The sequence below is a fragment of the Amblyomma americanum genome, chromosome 5 (assembly GCF_052857255.1).
Source record: "Amblyomma americanum isolate KBUSLIRL-KWMA chromosome 5, ASM5285725v1, whole genome shotgun sequence".
Lineage (NCBI taxonomy): Eukaryota > Metazoa > Arthropoda > Arachnida > Ixodida > Ixodidae > Amblyomma > Amblyomma americanum.
The window spans coordinates 11,434,351-11,456,977 of NC_135501.1; the positions used below are offsets into that span (position 1 = coordinate 11,434,351).

Consider the following 22,627-nt stretch of genomic DNA (forward strand, 5'->3'; position numbering starts at 1 on the left):
GCTGTTCTGCTCACGTGACACTAAATAATACTTGCTGGGGGGGGGCTGGTTGGTGCATATTTTCGTAAAAACAGATAGCGCCAAAACAGACAGGACTGCAGATGCGCTTGCTCCACCTCTCTTACTGTGTGCTGTCTGTTTTCGCATCGTCTTTTTACGAACTTATGTGACACAACCCCCACTGCTTGTCTGCTCACATACTCTCGTCCGTTTCGCCACTGCGGTCTCACATGGGCCACTGAACAACTATCTGGTTGATGCTCCCGTGACATTACTAAAAAATTGGAGAGCTGTAAGCTCCTCAAACCTCAGAGAAATACCTGACGTAACATGCGGCACACTTACACGACAGCTGCATAACAAAAAGAGTGCAAAGAGCAGGGCTGACAGGAACTGTGCTGTTCCTCTCCTGAGCACTGCTTTCCATCTCTGTTAAGATCCAAATGATGCTGCAGATTGTATTTCAATGCACCAACATCGTGGCCAACAAGGTTTCAGGCAGAGTTGCCACTTGGGAGGGCAGTGGCCTCTTCCAGAGCTCGAACACTCGCCAGGGTGGCCTCCAGCTGCTTCCGCACACATTCCTGTTGGGCAAGCTCGGCTTCCAACGCCCGCTGCCGTGCGCCTTCCTGAGCAGAGACACCACATCCCCACACTTGCTTGGGCCACTAGGGCAGAGTGGACACGACTATGTGTCACCTAGGAAGAAGACCCGAATGCTGACGCACATGATTCAATTCTCTCAAAGGTTACAGGGTCGATGGATGGATATAAATGCCATCGCATTTAGCTTGGCGCCTCGCAAAAAATTTCTGCCTTCTCTGTCATGAAATTTTGACTGGTCAGGTCGAGAGATGTTGCGTCACCTTGTGACGTCATTGCAACCTGCCCACCACCGTTGCAGGTGCCGACCTGGCCATTGCATTGTGGGCAACCTGTCTGAAGGTACTCAAACATTCTAAATAGGTGATGGCTTATGCATAGCATATAGGAGCAATGAAACTGGTTCCAGCTGGAGTTTTGGCAGGAAAATCGCAAGAACAACGCTAGAAACTCATCATAGACACCATAACCGGCAACCTAAACACTATCGGGTCATTTAGCGTGAAACATCCCACACTTCAAAAGTGACTATCACAAATCCTTGTGAAAAAATTGGGCTATAGTTGAAATCCAACTTAAGACTGCAGTGAAGCTCCGCCCACATTCAGGACCACCATAAAGAATTCCTCCACAAAAAAAAAGTAGCCCGTTGTTAAAACTTTTATAATTGCCTAAACTATCTGTGGACCATGGTCCAGTGTTAACAACTGCTGTTTATTTAAGTTTTATCCTACTATAGTTGTCGAATGTGTGAGTGAAGTTTCAATGAAGTATTCTTTGTAACAAAAAAAATTTTTCCTCATGTGAACGCTCTTTGAAGTTTCTGCGAAGAGGAAAAAGGTGATTAGAGTTAAACTTTTAAATCAAATGTGAAACAGTACAATGGTAAATTATATTTCAGAATATTTCACTTGCATTGTGCTTTCATCTGACTTCATTAATGAAGCCATGCAAGAATTTTGCATCTTTCCTTGGTTCAGTAAAAAGGCAAAAAAAATGTGCTGCTTTAATAACTTTTCACATCATCACCATAAGCCTGACTGTGCCCATTGCAGGGCAAAGGCCTCTCCATATCTCTCTAATTAACCCTGTCCTATGCCAGCCACTGCCACCCTATCTCCGCAAACTTCTTACTCTCACTAAGGGGCAGTCTGGGCATGTTAGTGATTCATGATGGAAATGTACAGCATACAGGAAATGCACAGAAATGTCTTCCTTGTGTTCTCATCTTTCTTTGTGCTGTACATTTCCTTCTTAATCTCACCCGCTCCAGCTACGCTTGCCTTCTCTTGGAATCCACTCCGTTCCCCTTAAGGACCAGCTGTTATCTTGCCTTCGCATCACATGCCCAGCCCAAGCCCATTTCTTCCTCTTGATTTCGACTAGGATGTCATTAATCCGCATTTGTTCCCTCACCCACTGTGCCCGCTTCCTGTCTCTCAACGTTGCACCTATCATTTACCTTTCCATAGCTCACTGCTTTGTCTTCATTTTAAGCTTAACCCTTTTCGTTAGCCTCCACATTTCTGCCCCACAGGTTAGTACCAGTAATACAGCTGTTGTACACTTTTCTCGTGAGGGATATCGGTAAACTGCCATTCATGATGTGGGAGAACCTACCATATGCGCTCCACCCCATTCTTATCCTTCTAGTCATTTCGCTCTTGTAATTCGGATCTGCGGTCACTGCCTGCCCTTACCACTTTGAGCAACTCACTACCAATTGTGAACTGTTGTTCCCTTCCTAGACTGTTGAACATTACCTTTGTTTCCTGTATGTTAATTTTTACACCCAGCGTTCTGCCCTGCCTGTGCAACTCAGTGATCATGATTTGCAGTTCACCTCCTGAGTGACTCAGCAAGACAATGTCATCAGCGAATTGCAGATTATTTAGGTATTCTCCATTAACTCTTATCCCCAACTGTTCACAATCCAGGCCTCTGAATACCTCCTGTAAACAGGCTGTGAATAGCATTGGCGCGATTGTGTCTGCCTGATCATTTGGTTGATAGAAGCCTAAGGTTGCCCTGACTCTATTAGCGATTAGCTTAGTAGATACCTTGTAGGCAACGGATAGTAAGCTGATCGGTCTGTAATTTTTGAATTCCTTGATGTCTCCTTTATTATGAATTAAGATAGTGCAAGTTCTTCCAAGCTTCTGGTACAGTTGGGGTCATAAGGCATTGTGTAACAGGGTGGCTAGTTTCTCTAGCACAATCTCCCCTCCGTCCTTCAATAGATTTGCTGTTACCTGAGCAGGTGCTTTCCACCTCGTTTTTTTACATAAAGGCCGATATTGCCCCAGCCCCAGTAATTTTTTTCTGCTTTCACCTGTTGCTATAATTCATGCTAGATGTAATTTAAAATTGTAAAACACAGTACTTTTTCAGAAAATTACTTCCAAGGTTTGCAAAAAGTAAATTTTTACCGAGATTCAGGCATAAATTAAGGATTAAGGCCCTCCAAATAAAATTCCTAGCATGACTCATAATACACACCAACTTCATTGCTTGTAACCTAGAAATTCTAATTTAAGTGAGAAAAAAATCTTGGTCCATAATCAGCTCCCTTGGTAATACTGCCAAACTGTGTCTTCACTGCAGAACATGCCTGCAGTGCTTACGATGTATTTATACTGACGTCAAGCGGCACAGCACATAATCACTTGGCAGGGAGCCACAGTCCATATATTTGTCAGAAATATAGGCGACACGTTCCGAAAAACGCAGTAACATCAACGTGTTCACTTTGAAGCGACAGGCTCCGCTTCAGAGAGCGCCGCCATGTTGGCTGTCCTTGAGCATCTGCTTCTAGAGGAGTGCACGCTATGTGTCTGATGTCACTGTCCGATTTCTTCTACCCTTTTCGCTGCACCCGAACCACCACATCCGCTTCCAGCGTTTCGACCAATCAGGTGTAGCCGCTGTGGCAGATTATGACGCTTTTTATTATGACACAAACTCGGAATACGGGCCCTGGTGCGTTACAATGCATTTGACAGGCGCGATTTCGGTACACAAATGCCCCAGCTTTGAGCATGGTTTTCACTTCTTACTGTCCAGAAATAGCCACATCTATATGCCACCTGTGCCGCGAGACTAAATGCTGCGCCAACCAGCGGGCGAAGAGCAGTCGGAACGTCGCCTGTGCGTGTCGTCTGCTAGCCATGAAATGCTCAAGTGGAATCGTACTTATCGTTCAGCGTATGCCAACCTGTTTCTTTTCTAAGGTAACGCTGCTTTTGCTTTGATGAAGCACCAGATGTACCATCAGTGTCAAAGAAAATGCGAAAAAGACAGTTGAAACACAAACTCCAAATGAAATGATCTTAGCCGTGAGCGCAGGTTAATTTCACTTAGAAGGCACAAAGACTGCCCTTCAGAACAGTTAGAAGAATGTCGCTTCTGGGTGTCACCTGTGTATACACGTGAACATGACTCAACAGGGGGCACACGGAAGACAAGTCAGCCCATGAGATGGCCAGTACGCAGATGGCATAGCCAACGTGAGAGGCACATATTATGCAGCGTTATTTAAATACTGGTGCTGCGTACCTGAATATGGCAAAGAAAAGTTGTTCGCCCAGCATAGCCAACGTGAGAGGCACATATTGTGCAATGTTATTTAAATACTGGTGCTGCGTACCTGAATATGGCAAAGGAAAGTTGTTCGCCCAGCAGCAAGGTGCTGTTCTGCCACCGATACAACATCTACCAAATTGTGTTATCAAACTTTCTTAAATACGCACAGTGTGTGGGTGTTGTGCGATGCCAGCGCACATTAAAGAACCCCAGGTAGCCAAAATTATTTTAGAGCCCGTCAGCAGATGCCGGTTAAAGCTGGCATACCTTACTAATACTGACTACCAAGCTGCCCACAGAACGCAAGAGAAAAGATTGAAGATGCGAAACATGTCTGCACGCGTATATAGGAGTCAGCGCGACGCAGCAGGCGAGCTGTATGAAGAAGGCAACCGTGACACATGCAACGATGCATATCATGATGCGCACGTGTGCTTGCAGAATGAGGGTGAAGAAGTGTTTGCACCATGGAATTGCCAGAGCGCCAGCGCAGAGGGGGTGCTGTGCCAATGCCATGGCCCACCAAGCTTTCTCCAATGTAGCAAAAGTGATACCCTCTTATCAGCGGAGTCAGTGCTCCTATCTTACTCCGTGGTTTTGACCAAACTGTGATGGCACGAATACTGGAAGAAAAAACACTGTGTTTGTGTTGATTGGCTAGACTGCTGACCGACTATAAGTGGCAGCTTGGATCCTCATTTGTCTGAAATGACCAAAACAGTAATGCTACTGTAAAATGTAATTTGGAGCAATTTTTGGAGCACTATGGAGTTGTGGCCGCAGTTGTGGCCGAGGGGCTTGGGCGTCCGCCTCAGCTGCAGAAGGTGGCTGGTTCGAAACACACCGCCGGCAACCTACCGGTAAAAATGGGTACAAGCATCCCTCGGCCCGGCGTCCGGCTTCCTCAGGGGTGTACGCTTGGAAGAAGCTCCACAAACCCCGCTGCACCCTCCGCGGCAAAACCAGTTTCGAACACAATCAGCCTGCAAAGGTGGTTCGTGAATAAGTTGAGAGGTCGCAACGAGTGTTGCGAGTTAGGTGAAGTCTAAATGTGTCCGCTCTGCGAGAGTTAAGCACATAAAAAAAAGGGCCACAAATGGGCTTCTACCGCACGAGGCAAATTTAACGTTGTTGACGGCGGAACTTATCGCTGATCCGTCAGTGCAACTGTGGTCAAGACCCCTTTCCCAAGCATCTCACCCAGAAGAGCCGAGCACCAGGCCGGGGGAAATCTTGTACCCATTAAAAACCGGTGGGTACACGGCGGCACTAGGGATCGAACCTAGCACCTCCCGAATGCAAGGCGGATGTTCTACCACAAGGCCACGCTTCGGTCTTCTAACCACGTTGGCCGAAGGGGTACCACGGTTCGCAGCTGGGCGAGCACTCGGCCCGCGAGGAGCGCAGCGGGGTTTACGGAGCTTCTCCCAAGCGAACACCCCCTAAAGGAAGCTGAGCGCCAGGCCGGGGGCCTATTGTACCCATTTTTACCGGTGGGTGTCTGGCGGTGGGTTTTCGAACCAACCACCTCCCGCAGCTGTGACGGGCGCCCAACCAAAAATGTCAATTCAGGAGCAGTCTGGAGCACTTTGGAGTAACACGACATTGATTTAGAAACACTCTGGACCATGTAGCTCTTAGTTTCCAACTCTCTTAGGTTATCAAACAAAGCTGGAAAATATCTGTGTGATGTAAAGATGTGCAGATGTGCTACACCATTAAGATTGTTATTATTTGCATAGAGTTACACCTGACAGGCATTCAATTCTGTTTTATACTGTAAATTGAAGAGGAGTCATTTTTGCGAAATACATCACATAACGTTTATACTAGAAGAGCACATATTTTGTATGTGCTCATGAGCATGGTAGCTCAAATGCGCTGATAAATGGCTCAATTTTTTTTATTACAAAACTTAAAATGGCTTTATTAAATTTCCTCTGAATTAAAACCACTGCGGTTTATTATTTTTGTCAGCCGGTTCAGTCTTGTTCTCTTGCACACTTGTGCTTGCCTTACTCGGAAGTAATTAATCAGACTCGGTCGCTTCCATGTCCTTGTGAGCCAGGCCAGTCGTGATCAGTCCATATGCTGGCGGAAGCATCAAATTCGATAAATCTGCTTGGAGGACGCATGTATAGCACTTCATTTTTTAAAACGAATGGCGGAGCACCAAGGCCACCATGTGGCACAGTTGAAATGAATGACGAAGTGTAAACATACCTACTCTGCGAGTTGCTCCGATTAATAATCAACACGGATCTAGTACGAATAAAGTCAATGCGGATGTTACAATATGCATTTTGGCTAAGGCCTTGAGTCTCGGACAGTAGCATGTCCCGAAAAGCGGTGCTCGGTTGCAACAAAGATGCAGGCACCAGATGCCCGCAAGCAGGAGTATGCCACATGAACGCGTTCTTCATTGTTAACGTAGGCAGGCGTCACAGAACGTCCACGCACAGTGCAAAAATAATTCACGCTGCACGCTTGCAACAGAAACCTGGGAAAAAATCTTCCACGCGAGCCCGGAATTGCCCTCTCTTGCACACTCGGAGCTCATTCCAAGGCTACCCAAGTTAGGTACAAATGGCGCAGGACGGATGCAGAGTGTGAGCAAGACCATAGAGTTTGTTACTGTACACTAAAGGGAGAGCTGGCGGCTTTTCACTTCATCCACCATGAACGCCCAAGGCATGCTGGGAAGACAGCAAACCGGATTGATACCAAGTGACTTGTTGACTGCGCTACGGATTGAATTTGTTCACTTTCGTTTTCACCACTAATTTTCACTGATGCTTTGTGGGCTTTGTGGTTGTGTACTGTAGCTACGCATGCAGTTCATTTGAGATCCGAAGCATCTGAAGGCACTTGACTCGAAGTGAGCTGAGCACAGTGTCTGGTGCCTGCTAGGCCTACATTCGGTTTGCCGTCTCACTGGAAGCCATTTATGCAGCAAGCTGGCTTTGTCCAGCAGAAGTCTATGCCGCCTGTGCATTGAAAAATGAAAGAAGGAATCAATATTTTTGTCAATTTAAAACTCCACAGTCTGCTAGTGTGACCACTCTCCACATTTCTCGTACAAGTCTCGGAGACAGTTATCTTTTGAAATAATATGTGAGGCCTCCCACATTAGCAGGGAAGGCTACAACTATGCCAGCATGCCTTCTCTTGCCTTGTCACAAAAAGAAAAGCTATGTCTGACAAACAGTTTGCCACGTGTGGAATAATGATTTTTGTTGCTTGCACACATGTGCCATGAAACTGTATTTGTGTACCTTCTGCCAAAGTAAAATTTCAGTTGATGTTTATTGCTTATCCAGTCGTTTTCTTCATCGCAGTCCTGTGCAGCAGTCTCTTTAATTAATCATGAACAACCAACTGGCCCAGCTTTCTGCCTTGACAGCCTTTTGAAAGCGCAAGTGCAACACATGTTAACCGTACTCGCCGAGGTTTGCATTTGCTTCATTTCAAAGCCTGGGGGTGCCAGTGCACTGCATGTGAGAACGACTTCCACTTGATGAATTAATTCATGCAAATACCCGCATGTTGCACTTGCCAGCATGAACACGGCCGTCACTTATGGGTAGGACAGGCTTTCACTTGGCAAAATTTGTGACCACAGCAGCTTTTGCCGAAAGCCGGCACTTAGCATGTGTTTCTTATAGAAAAGCGAGGGTTCAGGCAAGTTTCTCGGGGCATGAAACATAGCAGCCTATGCACGAAAATGAGGCACAGAAGCAGGCAATGAAACGTTGGTTTTTCACACTGCGAAAACGGAAGCTTCTATGGTGTACTATTTTAAGCGCTAACAATTTTTCTGAAAGAATATTCGCTCTGAAAAGTGTGTCTGTTAAACGCACAAAGTTATTTTCCACGGTTAGCTATATTTGGCGGCACAAAGAGAAAGCCCTCTCTCACCATGGGCAAATTTGATGCCTATCTGCTTTTCTGCCCATTTATTGCAATGCACGAATTTTATTACAGGACATATGACTGTAAAACAACGTTTCCTTGCAACATATGTTTGTGAAAACTTGGATTTCTGCAGTCGCAATTATGCTTTAGGGCTAACACTAGCCAAGCCAAGTACGATACGCTGTCTTCCCGGCATTCCCACGGTGGATTACACGCCCTGTAAGAAACTCGCATAGACGGTGGTACCAGCCTTCCCTCTAAGTAGTGTTCAGAGAGTTTATGAGCAAAACACTATACACAAATTAGCATTAGCACAGAGCGATTCGCTACCATGGTCCACTTTCTCTAGGATCCAGCTGCAGGTGGATCCCCTTGACCCCATCTGCACATGTCCAGGAACCTGCTCACAGCAGCAGATCGCGTTATGCCTTACTAGTACATAGTCAATGCTTCTTGTCCTTTCATAGTCCCCCCCCACCTCCCTCAAAGAAAGAAATGTGTGTTTTATTCAACAGCAGGCAATAACCATCAGTTCGCGCCTCAACTAAATCATGAGAAGCAACGTGATGCCATTCTGCATTGAAACACATTCATTGGCACCGCTAGTCTTTGCACAAGCTGGACGAACCAATCACGAATTTATTCCTATTCAAATGAAGCGTTACATATGAACAGGTACAGCGCAAAATAGACAGGACTAAAAGAGCGGACAGACACAAATGCTGACCTACGACTGATGATTTTATTGCCATGATGGCGCAATAAATAGAACCTAAGCACAATCAACACGTGGCATTGCATCGCTGGTTGAGTACGTCAACAAAAGGAAAGAAGAAAACAAGTAGAGCCACTACTCGTCACTTAGCCACTTAGAAATTTCTTTTTGAGTGAGTGCAAGAGATGGTTTGCTCATGCGCTTGTCTTGCTCTTGATGAATCGGGAACGCTTCACAAATATTTCTTGCGTGCATTGGTCTTTATGCTTGTATCAAATAGTTTTCCTGCTGAAAGCTGGGGTGCATTTGCACTCAAGCCAATGTAAAGCAAGATTAGTTTTGGGGGTGGTTCCAAGGAGAGTTCATGACCTCTTCAGCGGTCATTCATGCATCTCCCTGTTTCTCCGATGTAGCATAGTCCACAGGATAGCTCAATTTTGTACACTACACTTTTTTTCGGCATGGCACATAAGGGAATTCATGGCTCTTCTCCCATTAGGCAGGTGACAGTCTTTCACACTTGGCTCTCTTGCAAAGACTCAACGATTCATCACAAGCAATACGAGTGAGTGAGCGAACTATTTCTTGCGCTCACTCAAAAAGAAATTTATTGTCTCAGCAGCTGAGTGACAAGTGGTGGTTCTACCTCTATCCTTTTGCTGACGTACTCAATCAGCGATGCAATGCCACGTGTCGATTGTGCTTAGGTTCCCCTATTTATTGCGCCATCATGGCAATAAAATCATAAGTCGTAACTCAGAGCTTGTCTCTGTCCATTCCATTAGTCCTGTCCATTTTGTGCTGTACCATTTCATGTGAAATGTACCGACTAGCTCAGACCTTTTTGCGAAGCATTACACAGCTTGAAAAAGCTGCCGCCAAAGCTGGAGAACTGCATGGCTCTTAGCCTAAAAAGGATCGGAGTACGGGGGTGGATTACACCCATTTCCATCGCTGGCCATGCTGTCAGATTTTCACAAAGATTTTACATGAGCAAGTCGTTTGACTGCACAGAGTTGAACACTGTATCCACATCGCCGAAAGCGCTTCACGGTGTGGGCTTCTCCCACAAGCTGTCACTCATCAGCGCTCAGCACAGGCAATATTCTGGCAGATGTCATCAGCATCAGCCTTACTACACCCATGGCAGGGCAAAGGCCTCTACCATGTAATTAACCGTGCCCTTTGCCAGCTGCGGTTACCCTTTGCCTGCAAACTTCTTAATCTCATCCGCCCATCCAACCTTCTGTCGCACCCTGCTACGCTTAATTTCTCTTGGAATCCACACCGTTACCCTTAAGGACCAGCGGTTATCTTGCCTTCGCATTACATGCCCTGCCCCAGCCAATTTCTTCCTCTTGATTTCGACTAGGATGTCATTAACCCGTGTTTGTTCCCTCACCCACTCTGCCCGCTTCCAGTCTCTTAACGTTACACCTATCATTTTCCTTTCCATGGCTCGCTGTGTTGTCCTTAACTTAAGCTGAACTCTTTTCGTTAGCCTCCACGTTTCTGCCCCATAGGTGAGTACCGGTAAGAGAAAGCTGTTGTACACTTTTCTCTTGAGGGAAATTGGCAAACTGCCACTCATGATCTGCGAGAACTTGCCATATGCGCTCCATCCCATTCTTATCCTTCTAGTTATCTCCCTCTCATGATCTAGATCAGCTGTCGCTACCTGCCCTAAGTAGACGTATTCCGTCACAACTTCCAGGCTCTCGCTACCAATTGTGAACTGTTGTTCCTTTGCTAGGCTGTTGAACATTACCTTCGTTTTCTGCATGTTAATTTTTAGACCCATCGTTCTGCTCTGCCTGTCTAACTCATTGATCATGATTTGCAGTTCACCTCCCGAGTGACTTAGCAAGGCAATGTCATCAGCGAATCGCAGATTACAGTTAAAACTCGATTTAACGAAGTTGAGGGGAGCCGTGAATTATTTCGTTAAATCGAGAACTTCGTTAAATTGAATGAGGCATTTCTTGGGCACATAATTCAGTACATTCGATTACAGTAAAACCTCGTTAAAACGTACCCGCTTAAACAGTACTTTCGTTTTAAAAGTAGTAAAGTCAAGTCCCCGACTGAGCACCCATTGAACATAATGCATTTTGCATCCGCATAAACCGTACCAGCTTATCGCGGTCGTATCGGTTAGCACGTACCATTTTCACTTTTCGTCGCACTCGCGCGTGACGAATTCACGCCGGTAGCACCGACCCAAAGGACGGTTCGGCTAGCGGCGCAACAATCTTCCCTAAATACCGCCGACGGGACGGCAAGCCACACAGCTAATGACAAATTGGCGCCAAAGTTGGTAATCATACAACTAGCGCAATCTTTGGGGGTCCGTATGGTCATCGTCATGACCCCCCGTGCTACTTTCGAGTGGGTAGCGTCAACACCACGACCGGCGCCACTAGCGCGTATGAAAAAAAACAACAAAAATTCTTACTCGACAAGAAAGGCCCAAGGGGACTACAAATTTATTTTCCGCCAAAGAAGTCGGTGATCTTTGCCTGCGTGCGCTTTGTGAGCAACGGCCGCACCGATTTCTCGTAGGTCTGAAGTGCGTCCAGGAGTCTTCCGTCCCCTCGTGTGCGCCGGCAAAATGTCGCAGCAGATCGAGAGCATCCATCACCTGACCTGGTGTCGGCACGGGAGCTTCGGCACCTGCAGGGTCGTCGGCAGCGTCTTCAGCCGTCACTCCCTCCACGCTTCCTACAAGCCGCAACATATCGGCATCAGTCAAAACTTCCGTTGTGACTGCGTTTGCGTCGGCGTTCACGTAGTCTGAAAAACTTATGCCTGTGGGCACTTCATCCACTGAGCGAAGGTGTTCCCAGGCATCTTCATCCTCGTGCATGGCGCTCGCGCAGTCCGGACCAGCTTCGGCAGTTTCAGGGCCTAGTGTACCGAAACCGGCAGTCCTGAAGCAGTTGACAATTATCGACGGCTAGACTGATGGAGGCCTAACAAGCTGAGCTTGACAAAGACGTGCGTTCAAAGGCACGGGGAAATCCGCACAAGAGCGAACACAGAGCACAACACACGAACACACACAAAAAAAAACACGCGAACTGCAACAGCGCCATCTATGAAATGTGGCACAAAACTTTTTTACTGCTGGCGCCATCTCGTGAGCTCAACTCAAAATTAAAACTCGTTTTGCGCCGCGCATTTTGAAAAAAAGCGACGGGATGAAGATGCTCCGCGCTGTTACCGCTGACTCGCAATCAATAAATTTTGGGGTGCTGTCTACAAAATAGACCAAAAATTAACACTTTTTCACCTTTATTTCTCGAAAAAAGGTTCGTTAAATCGGGACAGATCACGGAATCGGTTTTGTTATTTCGGGTTAGTCAAAGCATTGAACCCTATGGGCGTCTGAGGGGGAATTAGGATACCTTCGTTAAATCGAGATTTTCGTTAAATCGGGTTTCGTTAAATCGAGTTTTGACTGTATTTAGTTATTCTGCATTTATTCTTATTCCCAACTGTTCCCAATTCAGGCCTCAGAATACCTCCTGTAAACGTGCTGTGAACAGCATTGGCGAGATCGTGTGTCTCCTTGCCTGACGCCCTTCCTTATTGGAATTTTATTGCTGGCTTTATGGAGGACTATACTAGCTATGCAGTTGCTATATATATCTTCCAGTATTTTGACATAAGGCTCTTCTACCCCCTGATTACGCAATGCCTGTATGACTGCTGCTGAGGTTTCCACTGAGTCGAATGCTTTCTCGTAATCAATGAAAGCTATATATAGAGGTTGGTTATATTCAGCGCATTTCTCCATCACCTGATTGATAGTGTGAATATGATCTATTGTGGAATATCCTTTACGAAAGCCTCCCTGATCATTTGGTTGATTAAACTCCGGACAGGCCGGCACTGGAATCTAAACCTGACAACGTTTAACGTTAGAACTTTATCTAGTGAGGTTAGCCTAGCAGTGCTGTTCGAGGAACTAGCAGGAATTAAATGGGATGTGACAGGGCTTAGCAAAGTTAGGAGGACAGGTGAGCCATATACAGTACTAAAGGACGGACACATACTTTGGTATCGCGGTTTAGAGGATAGACGAGAACTAGGTGTGGGATTCCTCATTAATAAGGATGTAGCTGGCAACGTAGAGGAGTTCTATAGTATTAACGAGAGGGTAGCAGCTATAGCAATTAGGCTGAATAGGAGGTACAAGCTGAAAGTGGTGCAGGCCTATGCACCCACATCCAGCCATGATGACCAGACCGTTGAATGTTTCTATGACGTAGATTCGGCAATGAATAAAGTAAAATCAAAGCACACTGTACTGATGGGCGACTTCAATGCGAAGGTGGGCAAGAAACAGGTTGACGACCACGCGGTAGGTGACTATGGGATAGGTTCTAGGAATAGCAGGGGAGAGTTATTAGTCAAATTCGCAGATAGAAATAATTTACGGATCATGAATACCTTCTTCCGCAAACGGAGAAAACAGGAAGTGGACCTGGAAGAGGCCCAATGGTGAAACTAAAAATGAAATCGACTTCATACTATGCGGTAAACCTGGCATTGTTCAGGATGTGGCCGTCCTCGGAAAGGTGCGTTGTCGCGACCACAGAATGGTAAGGTCTCGAATTAGCTTAAGACTTGAAGAGGGAACGGAAGAAGCTAGTGAAGAGAAAGACCATTAACGTGTTAGCCGCAAGAGGGAAAGCACAGGAGTTTATGATAGCGCTGCAAAACAGATATTCAGCTTTAACTGAGGAAGACGATCTTGATGTTCATACAATGCACGATAATCTGACATCAATAATTACGGAGTGCGCAGTAGAAGTAGGCAGTAGGACAGTTCGACAGGATACCGGAAAGCTATCTCAGGTGACGAAAGATATGATTTAGAAGCGCCAAAGCATGACGGCATCTAACCCTACCGACAGAATAGAACTAACAGAGCTATCAAAGCTAATAAATAAGCGCAAGGTAGCCGACATAAGGAAGTTTAATATGGAGAGAATCGAGCATGCTCTAAAGAACGGAGGTAGCCTAAAAGAAGTGAAGAGGAAACTAGGCATAGGTAAAAACCAGATGTATGCATTAAGAGACAAGCAGGGCAATGTCGTTAGGAATATGGATAAGATAGTTAACGTAGCCGAAAAGTTCTACAAAGACCTGTACAGTAGCCAATTTAATCAGAGCATTAATGAGAAAGACAGCGGTGCACAGCAATGCGTCATCCCGCCAGTAACAAAAGATGAAGTAAAGAAAGCCTTAGAAGCAATGAAAAGGGGAAAAGCAGCTGGGGAGGATCAGGTAACAGCAGATCTGTTGAAGGATGGAGGGGACATCGTGCTAGAAAAACTAGCCATCCTGTATACGCAATGCCTTATGACCTCGACTGTACCAGAAGCTTGGAAGAATGCAAACATTGTCTTAATTCATAGGAAGGGAGATGCCAAGGACTTGAAAAGTTACAGGCCGATCAGCTTACTATCTGTTGCCTACAAAGCATTAACTAAGGTAATCGCTAATAGAGTCAGGGCAACGTTAGACTTTAATCTGGCAGATGTGATGCACTGTATACGCAGAAATCGGGTATTTACATTTGTGAATTATCCCATCAAATGACATTTGCATCCTAATTAAACATAAATTTGAATCGTTCGACTCACAATAGGCATAATCAACTGGCCAGTCGGAATCATGTCGACAAAAGGCAGGGTCTAAAACACATGATCCTGGGGACTTTGATCGGCCTCCATCTCGATGTGTGTGCACGAGCAGCAGCTCGAAAACGCATGCAAAAACTTCACACAACTGCGGGTAGCTCGCACATATTGTTACGGGGTTAGTTCAGCAGCAGGAACGATGGGCCGTACACAAAAGAAACACCAGAAACCAGCACTAGCACTAGCTGCAGCATCCTTCTCGTCCTCTACAGTCCAGGACAAACCAACTTCCTCTTCGCTTCGCGCCTGTGTACCATAACACTACCCCCCCGCTCCGCCCCGCTGGAGAAGGCACAGCCCCGAGGCGCCCTAGGGGGTTGGGTGCGAGTGGAAGGGTTTAAGACGGGCGACGTGCACAAACTGTGTGGAGGGGCCCACGAAGGAGAGTGGGGGTGTAGCGGCGTGAGTTCGTAGGTCACATCGCTCAGCTGCCTCAAGACACGGTAAGGACCGATGTAATGAGGCAGGAGCTTCTCGCACAGTCCCACACGGCGTGCAGGGAGCCAGAGGAGTACCAGGGAGCCGGGAGGGTAATGGACGTTACGATGATGAAGGTCGTAACGACGTTTTTGAGCGGTCTGAGAAGCGTGGAGACGATCCCTAGCGATTTGGCGGGCGGCGTCAGCACGGGCAATGGCGTCACAAGCATAACTGCTAGTATAAGGGTCAGAAGGCAGTAAGCTCTCAAAGGGTAGCAACGGGTCGCAGCCAAAGAGCAGGTAGAAGGAGGAGTATCTCGTGGTATCATGGCGTGAGGAATTGTAGGCGAACATCACGAAGGGTAAACTGAGGTCCCGGTCACGATGGTGGACGGAGACATACATGGACAGCACGTCCGTCAGGGTGCGGTTAAGGCACTCAGTAAGGCCGTTTGTTTGGGGATGGTAGGCCGTCGTGAAGTTGTGACGGGTGGAGCAGGAGCGGAGAAGGTCGTGGACCACTCTAGAAAGAAAGCAGGGGCCTCGATCTGTAAGCAGATGACGAGGAGCGCCATGAAGCAGGACGTCATGAAGAAGAAAGTCGGCGACATCGGAGGCACAGCTGGTCGGGATAGTGCATGTGATAGCGTACCGGGTAGTGTAATCGGTGGCAACGGCAATCCACTTGTTCCCGGAAGTTGATAAGGGAAAAGGCCCGAGCAGGTCGAGACCAACACGGAAAAATGGGTCAGTCGGAACGTCGATGGGCTGAAGCGGGCCACTAGGCTGGAGCGGGGGCGTTTTCCGGCGCTGACATTGTAATGTACAAAATGCGCATTACAGAATGTAATGCACAAAATGTAATGTAAAGTAAGGAAGACAAAGGACAAGAGAGGAGAGGTCCATATTGTGATGTTCGTCCATTTACTGCAAACATAAGGAATGACTGTAGCGTAACAATCATGCTCGTTTTAATTGGGCTTAACACACTGAAAGGGCAGCGACAACTAAGGTTATTTCTGCCTGTACAGCTGGCACACGGCGTTGCCCATAATGATAGTGAGTTTGGAGCGCTTTGGCACAAGGGTAGCGTCACTGCCAAAAACAAGCTAGAAATTCTGTCCTTCAGCAAACGCAGAGTGAATGTTGACGAGCATGCAAACTGTGAAGTCACACATGCAAGATTGCCCATAAAATTGAGGCTTCATAGTGGAAAATACAAAAATTAATTTGCGCTGCAACGAAATGCTATCCAGCTGCGACATTTGGCACAAAAGATCACAAGACTGTGTAGAGTGCACAGCAAAAGTTGCAGCAAAATGGAAGAAAACCAAGGACAACTCCATTAAATTTTTGTTCTTAGTAAAAAAAAACCTGGTGGTAGTGGCCTTCTTAACCACATCTTTAAAGATGAAAATGCGATAGCATTTAGGTCACCTGCTGTGCTGTGACATTTAGGTCACGTGAGTGTCTGATGTTCTAGTGTTTTTCCCGCCAAACCTCCAGCTGGAACCGGTCTCACTGCCCTTGTATGGTATTCATGAGTCACCACCATCTAAAAAGTTCCACTACTTTCCACTGGATTATTGTAAGGAATAATACTAATCTGACCACATAATCGAACTTAGTCCACCCACTAATCCAGATTAGTCAATTTTCTGGGGTAAGCCTACCTCCAAAATCTTGGGGGGTCCTCTGAAATTTTGAGGGTTCAGCAAACTTCCAGACTTAGGGGGCCCTCAGATTCTTCAAATTAGGTAGTGCCCTATGACTGACCCACAAGTGGTCACTTGGTGTTGACGTCACGACTCTTTAGACCAATCAGGAAATTTCGTGACAGAGAAGACGGGAATTTTTTTTGCGAGATGACAACCTAAATGACACTGCATTAAAATCAATTCCAGGTGGTTCTGATGTTGGTCAAGCAGCAAAAGACGCATTCATTGCTGAGAATTGAATTTAAAAATTAAATGTATCTTTCCCGCCACTTCACTCAAGCTCGTTGTGTCCAAATCGAAATGGACGCCAGGGTCGCCATTTCAAATTAAGTAGCCTCAGTATCAGTGTATAAGGATTCACTCTTGATACACCACAGTTTGCTATAAAATTACCACTTTCGGCGAGAACGGTGTCATAGTCATTAGAAGGTCAAGCTCAGTTTGTCTTCAGTGTCCCTTTGTCAAAGTCAAAGCATTCTTTACTTCTAAAACAGAATACACAGAAAATATTTAGACAGACAGCCGTGCGGCTGGTAAAACGGTCCAGTACAACATAAAATACATCAGGCAGCCATATTAAGCACAGTAGAGAGAAAGAGGAATGAAAAAATGCTTGGAGCACTTCAGTCGATAATTAGCCATTCAAAGAAAGAAACCATGATAAGGAAAAGCACAGAATAAAGAATTCCAGGGGTGCACTTGAGGCTGCTTAGGTGGAGTAATGCAAAAGCATTTCTCTTACTGCTGCCGATTATGTTGCTGCGTGTTCGTTTCTTTATGCCTTCGCCGTTTTTAAGTTGCACTTTCACTCTAACTTCGATTCTACCACATCCGAAGATGTGGGTCCTACTGCTAGAGCGTCTAGTAAGCACCCCAAAGTACTAATTCATTGTAATCGATTGATTAAGCAATTAATTGCTAGTTTAATCAATCAATTAAATTAACTGACTAACTCATTCAGTAATTAAGTAATTATTCAATTAGACTAAATTGTTGATGCATATATGAAATAATTCACTAATTAGGCTAATTCAGTATTCCAGTTAATTATCCTAATAATTAACATTTATTCAACCTGACTAATGTACTTTAATTGAATTGTTTGTTTATTTACCTTAGTTTCTAATTTATCACCTAATTAAATTACCGATTAATTATTGAAGTAATTGACTAACTCAACTAATTGCTTACTTTGCCCAATCGATTAACTGTCCAGTGAATGAATCATTTTAGTGACTTAATTACTAATTCATGCTGTCACGCAGACAGGCTCTGATGACATGTCCTGTATATGCCACCCATGAGACATACTCTTGCATTGATATTTACAAAAGGTGATCAACCGTAAAAAATAAAGGGGGGCAAGGCTTTTCCTGGCTGCTAATAAAGAAAAGCTTGCAATTGAACTTGAAGTTATTTGCAAGTTTCACATTAATAAAACTGTGTTCTACACCTTGCGCCGGATAATTGAACTAAACGCTGCTCGTATACATTGCAGCAGGCAGGCAATTTGAATTTTTACTTAATACAAGTCTTGTGTTACAGTATGATAATAAGAAAAGACTAAATCGTAGAGGAGTATTAGTATTGTAGCGAACCATGACAGCCGCGCCTGATGCCACCTAGGAAGATGACCGAGAAGGATCGCTTCAGTTGGCTTTTGTGTTGGCCGCCGTTTTGCGTCACCCGCCATGAATTCCATCGCCTGTTTTATTTGTGCACAAACCCCCTTTCAGTATTATTCCATGACTACAGCGCAACAAATGGGACGAAGAAGAAGGACACAGGCAGAAGGACACAACACAGCACTGACTCACAACTGAAATCTTTATCAGCTGCCAACGGGAATAAGTACCCAACTGGCAGCCAGAAATGGAAAGCAATGCACACAAGTCACAAATATAAAACAACTCAAAATAAAGCACACGCGTGTCAACATTCGCAGTCGAGGTAGCGTTTTTCTTTTTCTGACAGCGATACAGAGGGTGCGCTTATACATTCTTCCAGGAGCCTTGCTATCATGTGTGCTTCTATAATTTCGCTTGTCAGCGAGTCACAGTTCCTACCTATCACAACGCATTCATTGCACAATAGCTTGCAGGCATTGATGTCATCTTCGTCATCATCATCATCACTTTTGCAGTTTCAGAGGAAGAATGTATAAGCGCACCCTCTGTATCGCTGCCAGAAAAATAAAAACGCTACCTCGACTGCAAATGTTGACACGCGTGTGCTTTATTTCGAGTTTTTTTTTTTTATATTTGTGACTTGTGTGCATTGCTTTCCATTTCTGGCTGCCAGTTGGTTACTTATTCCCACTGGCAGCTGATAAAGATTTCAGTTGTGAGTCAGCGTCCCGTTTGTTGCGCTGTAGTCATGGAATATCAAAACTAACTCGCCCAACAACTTACCTTGTCGAACTTTCAATATTAACAATATTATTGACCACTGCACACAGTTTGTAATTAAGCATGGATTAAAATGGCAGTACTTTGTGCCCCTGACACAGATTATTATTGCTATAATTTGACCACGCATGGCCTATTACCAGCAGTGCTCTCTCCTGTGAGTCCCTGTAAGGAAACTAAATAGGTTCTGTATGTTTGGTGCCACGATTCACAGCAGCAGCTAATGTCATAGCAAAAAGTGCAAGGAACACAGTACATTATGCAGAAAGTGCTGCCTTGCCTTAATGAGTACATAGCAGCTGAAAGCTATCTTTGTACACATCTTTTCAATCTCTTTTTGCCAATGCATGTGTTGGTCAGAAACAATGCCAAGGTGTTTGAAAGAAGAACCTCCCGAAACTTAGTTGTTTAGTGATGTGAGAATCATATCAGTGTCGATGTGTCACCTGTGGACACCTGTATGACCAGTCTTGACATCGCGAATTTGAGTCGAGTGCTGAGAAAATTTGTAGGTCTAAATCCCTCATCAATAAACACATCTTCTGCTACTGGACACACACGAGCATAGGCAGAGATAAAGAGAGGCAGATTTGATTCCAAACAAGGCCCTTCAATAGGCTGCTCACCTCAGCCAGGCGTCTGCGTGCTGATTCCAGCTGCAGCTTGAGAGAGGCCAGTGCCTGGCTGGAGGGATTCCGATGCACCTCGTCCTCAGGAAGGAGCACGTGCGGCGGAATGTGCATTATGTCCTGCCTGAGGAAGTCCTGCGCCATGGGGGTAAAAATACAGCACAAACCCAAGTCTTTCTAAAGCATTATATGGCTCATCAGCAAGGAAAAGTGGTCCCCGATGATGTCACTGTGGCATCACAGAAAAATAAAACATGTGAAGGTGCGGGGGAGCTGAACCCAGGACTTCCAGATAGCGAGGCAAGCACACAACCCATAGGCCACAAAACTACTTTTCTTTATTGCAGGGAATAGCGCCAAAAAGGAAAATCTGAGTACGCTTATGCACAAACCACCAGGCTGTGTAATATGAGCCCACCGCATCCCCTCCTTCCCAAACAAGGAGGCACCCACATGCATCTAGATAGCAAAGCCAGCTTTTCCACAGGGCAGCATATACTCCCAACACCACTGCTCAAGAACAAAGATTTCCATGACCACGGTGACTAAATAGTCCTATCAACATAAATAGATCACATGGAGTTTTTCTCCACATGCAAAAAACGAACACTGTGGGGTGTGATTTCAATGTCCTTCTTAAGTGTTCGCTACATTAGGTCCCAGAAGAACAGAGCATCACTGCACCAGTACTCACCTACGGGGCAGAAATGTGGAGGCTAACGAAAAGGATTCAGCTCAAGTTAAGCACAATGCAGCGAGCTATGGAAAAAAAAATAATAGGTTTAAGAGACCGGAAGCAGGCAGAGTGGGTAAAGGAACAAACGTGGGTTAATGATATCCTAGTCAAAATCAAGAGGAAGAAATGGGCTTGGGCAGGGCATGTAATGCGCTGGTCCTTAAGGGTAACGGAGTGGACCCCAAGAGAAGGCAAGCATAGCAAGGGGTTGGCAAAAAGTTAGGTGGGCGGATTAAGAAGTTAACAGGCATACTGTGTCCGCAGCTGGCAAAGGACGGTTAATTGGAGAGACATGGAAGGTGCCTTTGCTCTGCAGTGGGCGTAGTCAGGCTGATGATGATGATGGTCTCTGGAAGATTGTACAGCAGGCAATGCACCATGCATGACACATACAACTCCTTAGCATGAAGCCATGCTTTGACAGGCAGCATCGATGTGTGCAGTTTAAAGAAGAACGCTTTTGCACCAGAAGAAATGCACATTTGCTACACACATTTTAGAACACTGGTGTCAACGAACCCAAGAAAAGGTTGCCGATACAATGGTACACGAAACAAATACTCTGCAAGTGCCCGAGTCATCTGCCTTCTGGAAAGGCTATAGAGGTAGCCTAAAGAAAAGTGCACAGTGAGTAAACTGAAGGAGTCAGCCACTTCCTTAAGGAATCCCCATAAAGGCCCCTCACGAGTGTGTCCAGTCGTAGCGAATAGGGAAGGCAAATGAGCACTAAGACGCCTGATAGGCACAGTTACTAATTTTTCAGAGCATTACTGAAACCAAATTAGAATCATTTAAAGTAGAAATAATGGCACAAAACTGGTTGCCGGTCCTTGAAATAAACACTGCAAATGATGCATACAATGCATTCATTACACAGTTTGCATCCATTTACTTACAGCACTTTCCATTCAAAGCAACGAAATGTATGAAAAAAATAAGAAACCCCTGGGTGAACTATGAACATATCAGAATGATAGAGGCTATAAATCGTCTTTACCACATTTTCTTGCACACACGCTGCGAGAAAACATTGCGGCAGTTTAGAAAGGCAAGAAATCACTTAAATGCAGTTAAGAAGAGCCAAGGTTTCTTATTATGAACAGCTTTTCGACAACATTATAAAACAGTGTCCTGACATAGCCTGGAAAGTCCCCAATAATTTACTTGGTCGAGGTAGCAATAGCCCGGTTCCACTGATCACTGTAAATGGTCGTGAGCTCTCGGGTAAAGAGCTGGCAAATCACTTTAATAATCACTTTACTACTGTAGCTACTCCTGATAACGGTTGTGCAGCGACAGAAGTCCCACAAGCAAACGCTCTTCATAGCATATTTTTGAAGCCAGCAGACGATCGAGAAGTCTATGTCCCTAAAAAACAGTAAATCGTTAGACACTGATAATCTGCAAATAAAGCCAGTTAAATATGTCTTACCTGTCGTCTCACCAATACTGGCCCATATTTTCAACCTATGTTTGCAAACAAGAGTTTTTCCCGACCGCATGAATTAAGCAAGAATTTCGGCAATCTATAAAAGCGGTGACAAAAACTTGCCAATAAACTACAGGCCTATATCGGTACTTCCAGTGTTTTCATAAGGATATGAGAAAATTATTGCATGTCACATAACAAACTTCTTTTATATGTCAAATGTTATAACAAATCACCAATTTGGTGTCCGAAAAAAATAGGTCGACTGAAAGCACTGTATTAGAACTTAAAGAAAAAAAATTTTACAAAGCATTCAAAACAATCTGTACACTGTGGGAACATTCCTAGACTTTAGCAAAGCATTTGGTTGTCTTGATCATAATATCCTCATATGTAAGCTGCAATCCTATGGTATTCATGACCACCATTGCATTGCTGAAATCCTACCTTGCTAATAGACAACTTCAGTAAAATGCAGAGTACCTCAAGGTAGCATATTAGGTCCCCTCTTATTTGTTAAATATATATTATGCATAGTAAAGATTCCTCAATTCACTTTGTTATATATGGAGATGACAGTACACTGCTCATGTCTGGTTCAAATATTGACCAGTTATCAGTGAAATGTAATGAAGTACTGTGGATGTTGTCATCTTGGTGAAAAATAAATCCTGCCAAGACAAAAGTGATCGTATTTTGAGCCAGAAATAAACTCGTACAAATGACTGGTACTCTGAGCCTGGGATGCGACCAGATACAAAT

At 45.1% G+C, this 22,627-nt stretch overlaps 1 protein-coding gene across 3 annotated transcripts in view; it reads right to left on the reverse strand.

Moving 5' to 3' along the window:
- Nucleotides 1-444: 444 nt before the first annotated feature.
- Nucleotides 445-22,627, reverse strand: part of LOC144132294 (protein MIS12 homolog) — a 59,648-nt gene continuing 37,465 nt past the window's right edge. Inside the window, exons 4-5 of one of the 3 annotated variants that reach the window (XM_077664603.1) lie at nt 19,698-19,835; nt 445-629 (exon numbers count right to left, since the gene is read on the reverse strand). In XM_077664603.1, coding sequence (XP_077520729.1) covers nt 495-629; nt 19,698-19,835 — 273 coding nt within the window. In that variant the 3' untranslated portion in view covers nt 445-494. Of the gene's footprint in view, nt 630-5,024; nt 5,169-11,319; nt 11,537-19,697; nt 19,836-22,627 lie in introns of those variants that run through there. The other 2 variants (XM_077664604.1, XM_077664605.1) reach the window with 2 other exon arrangements.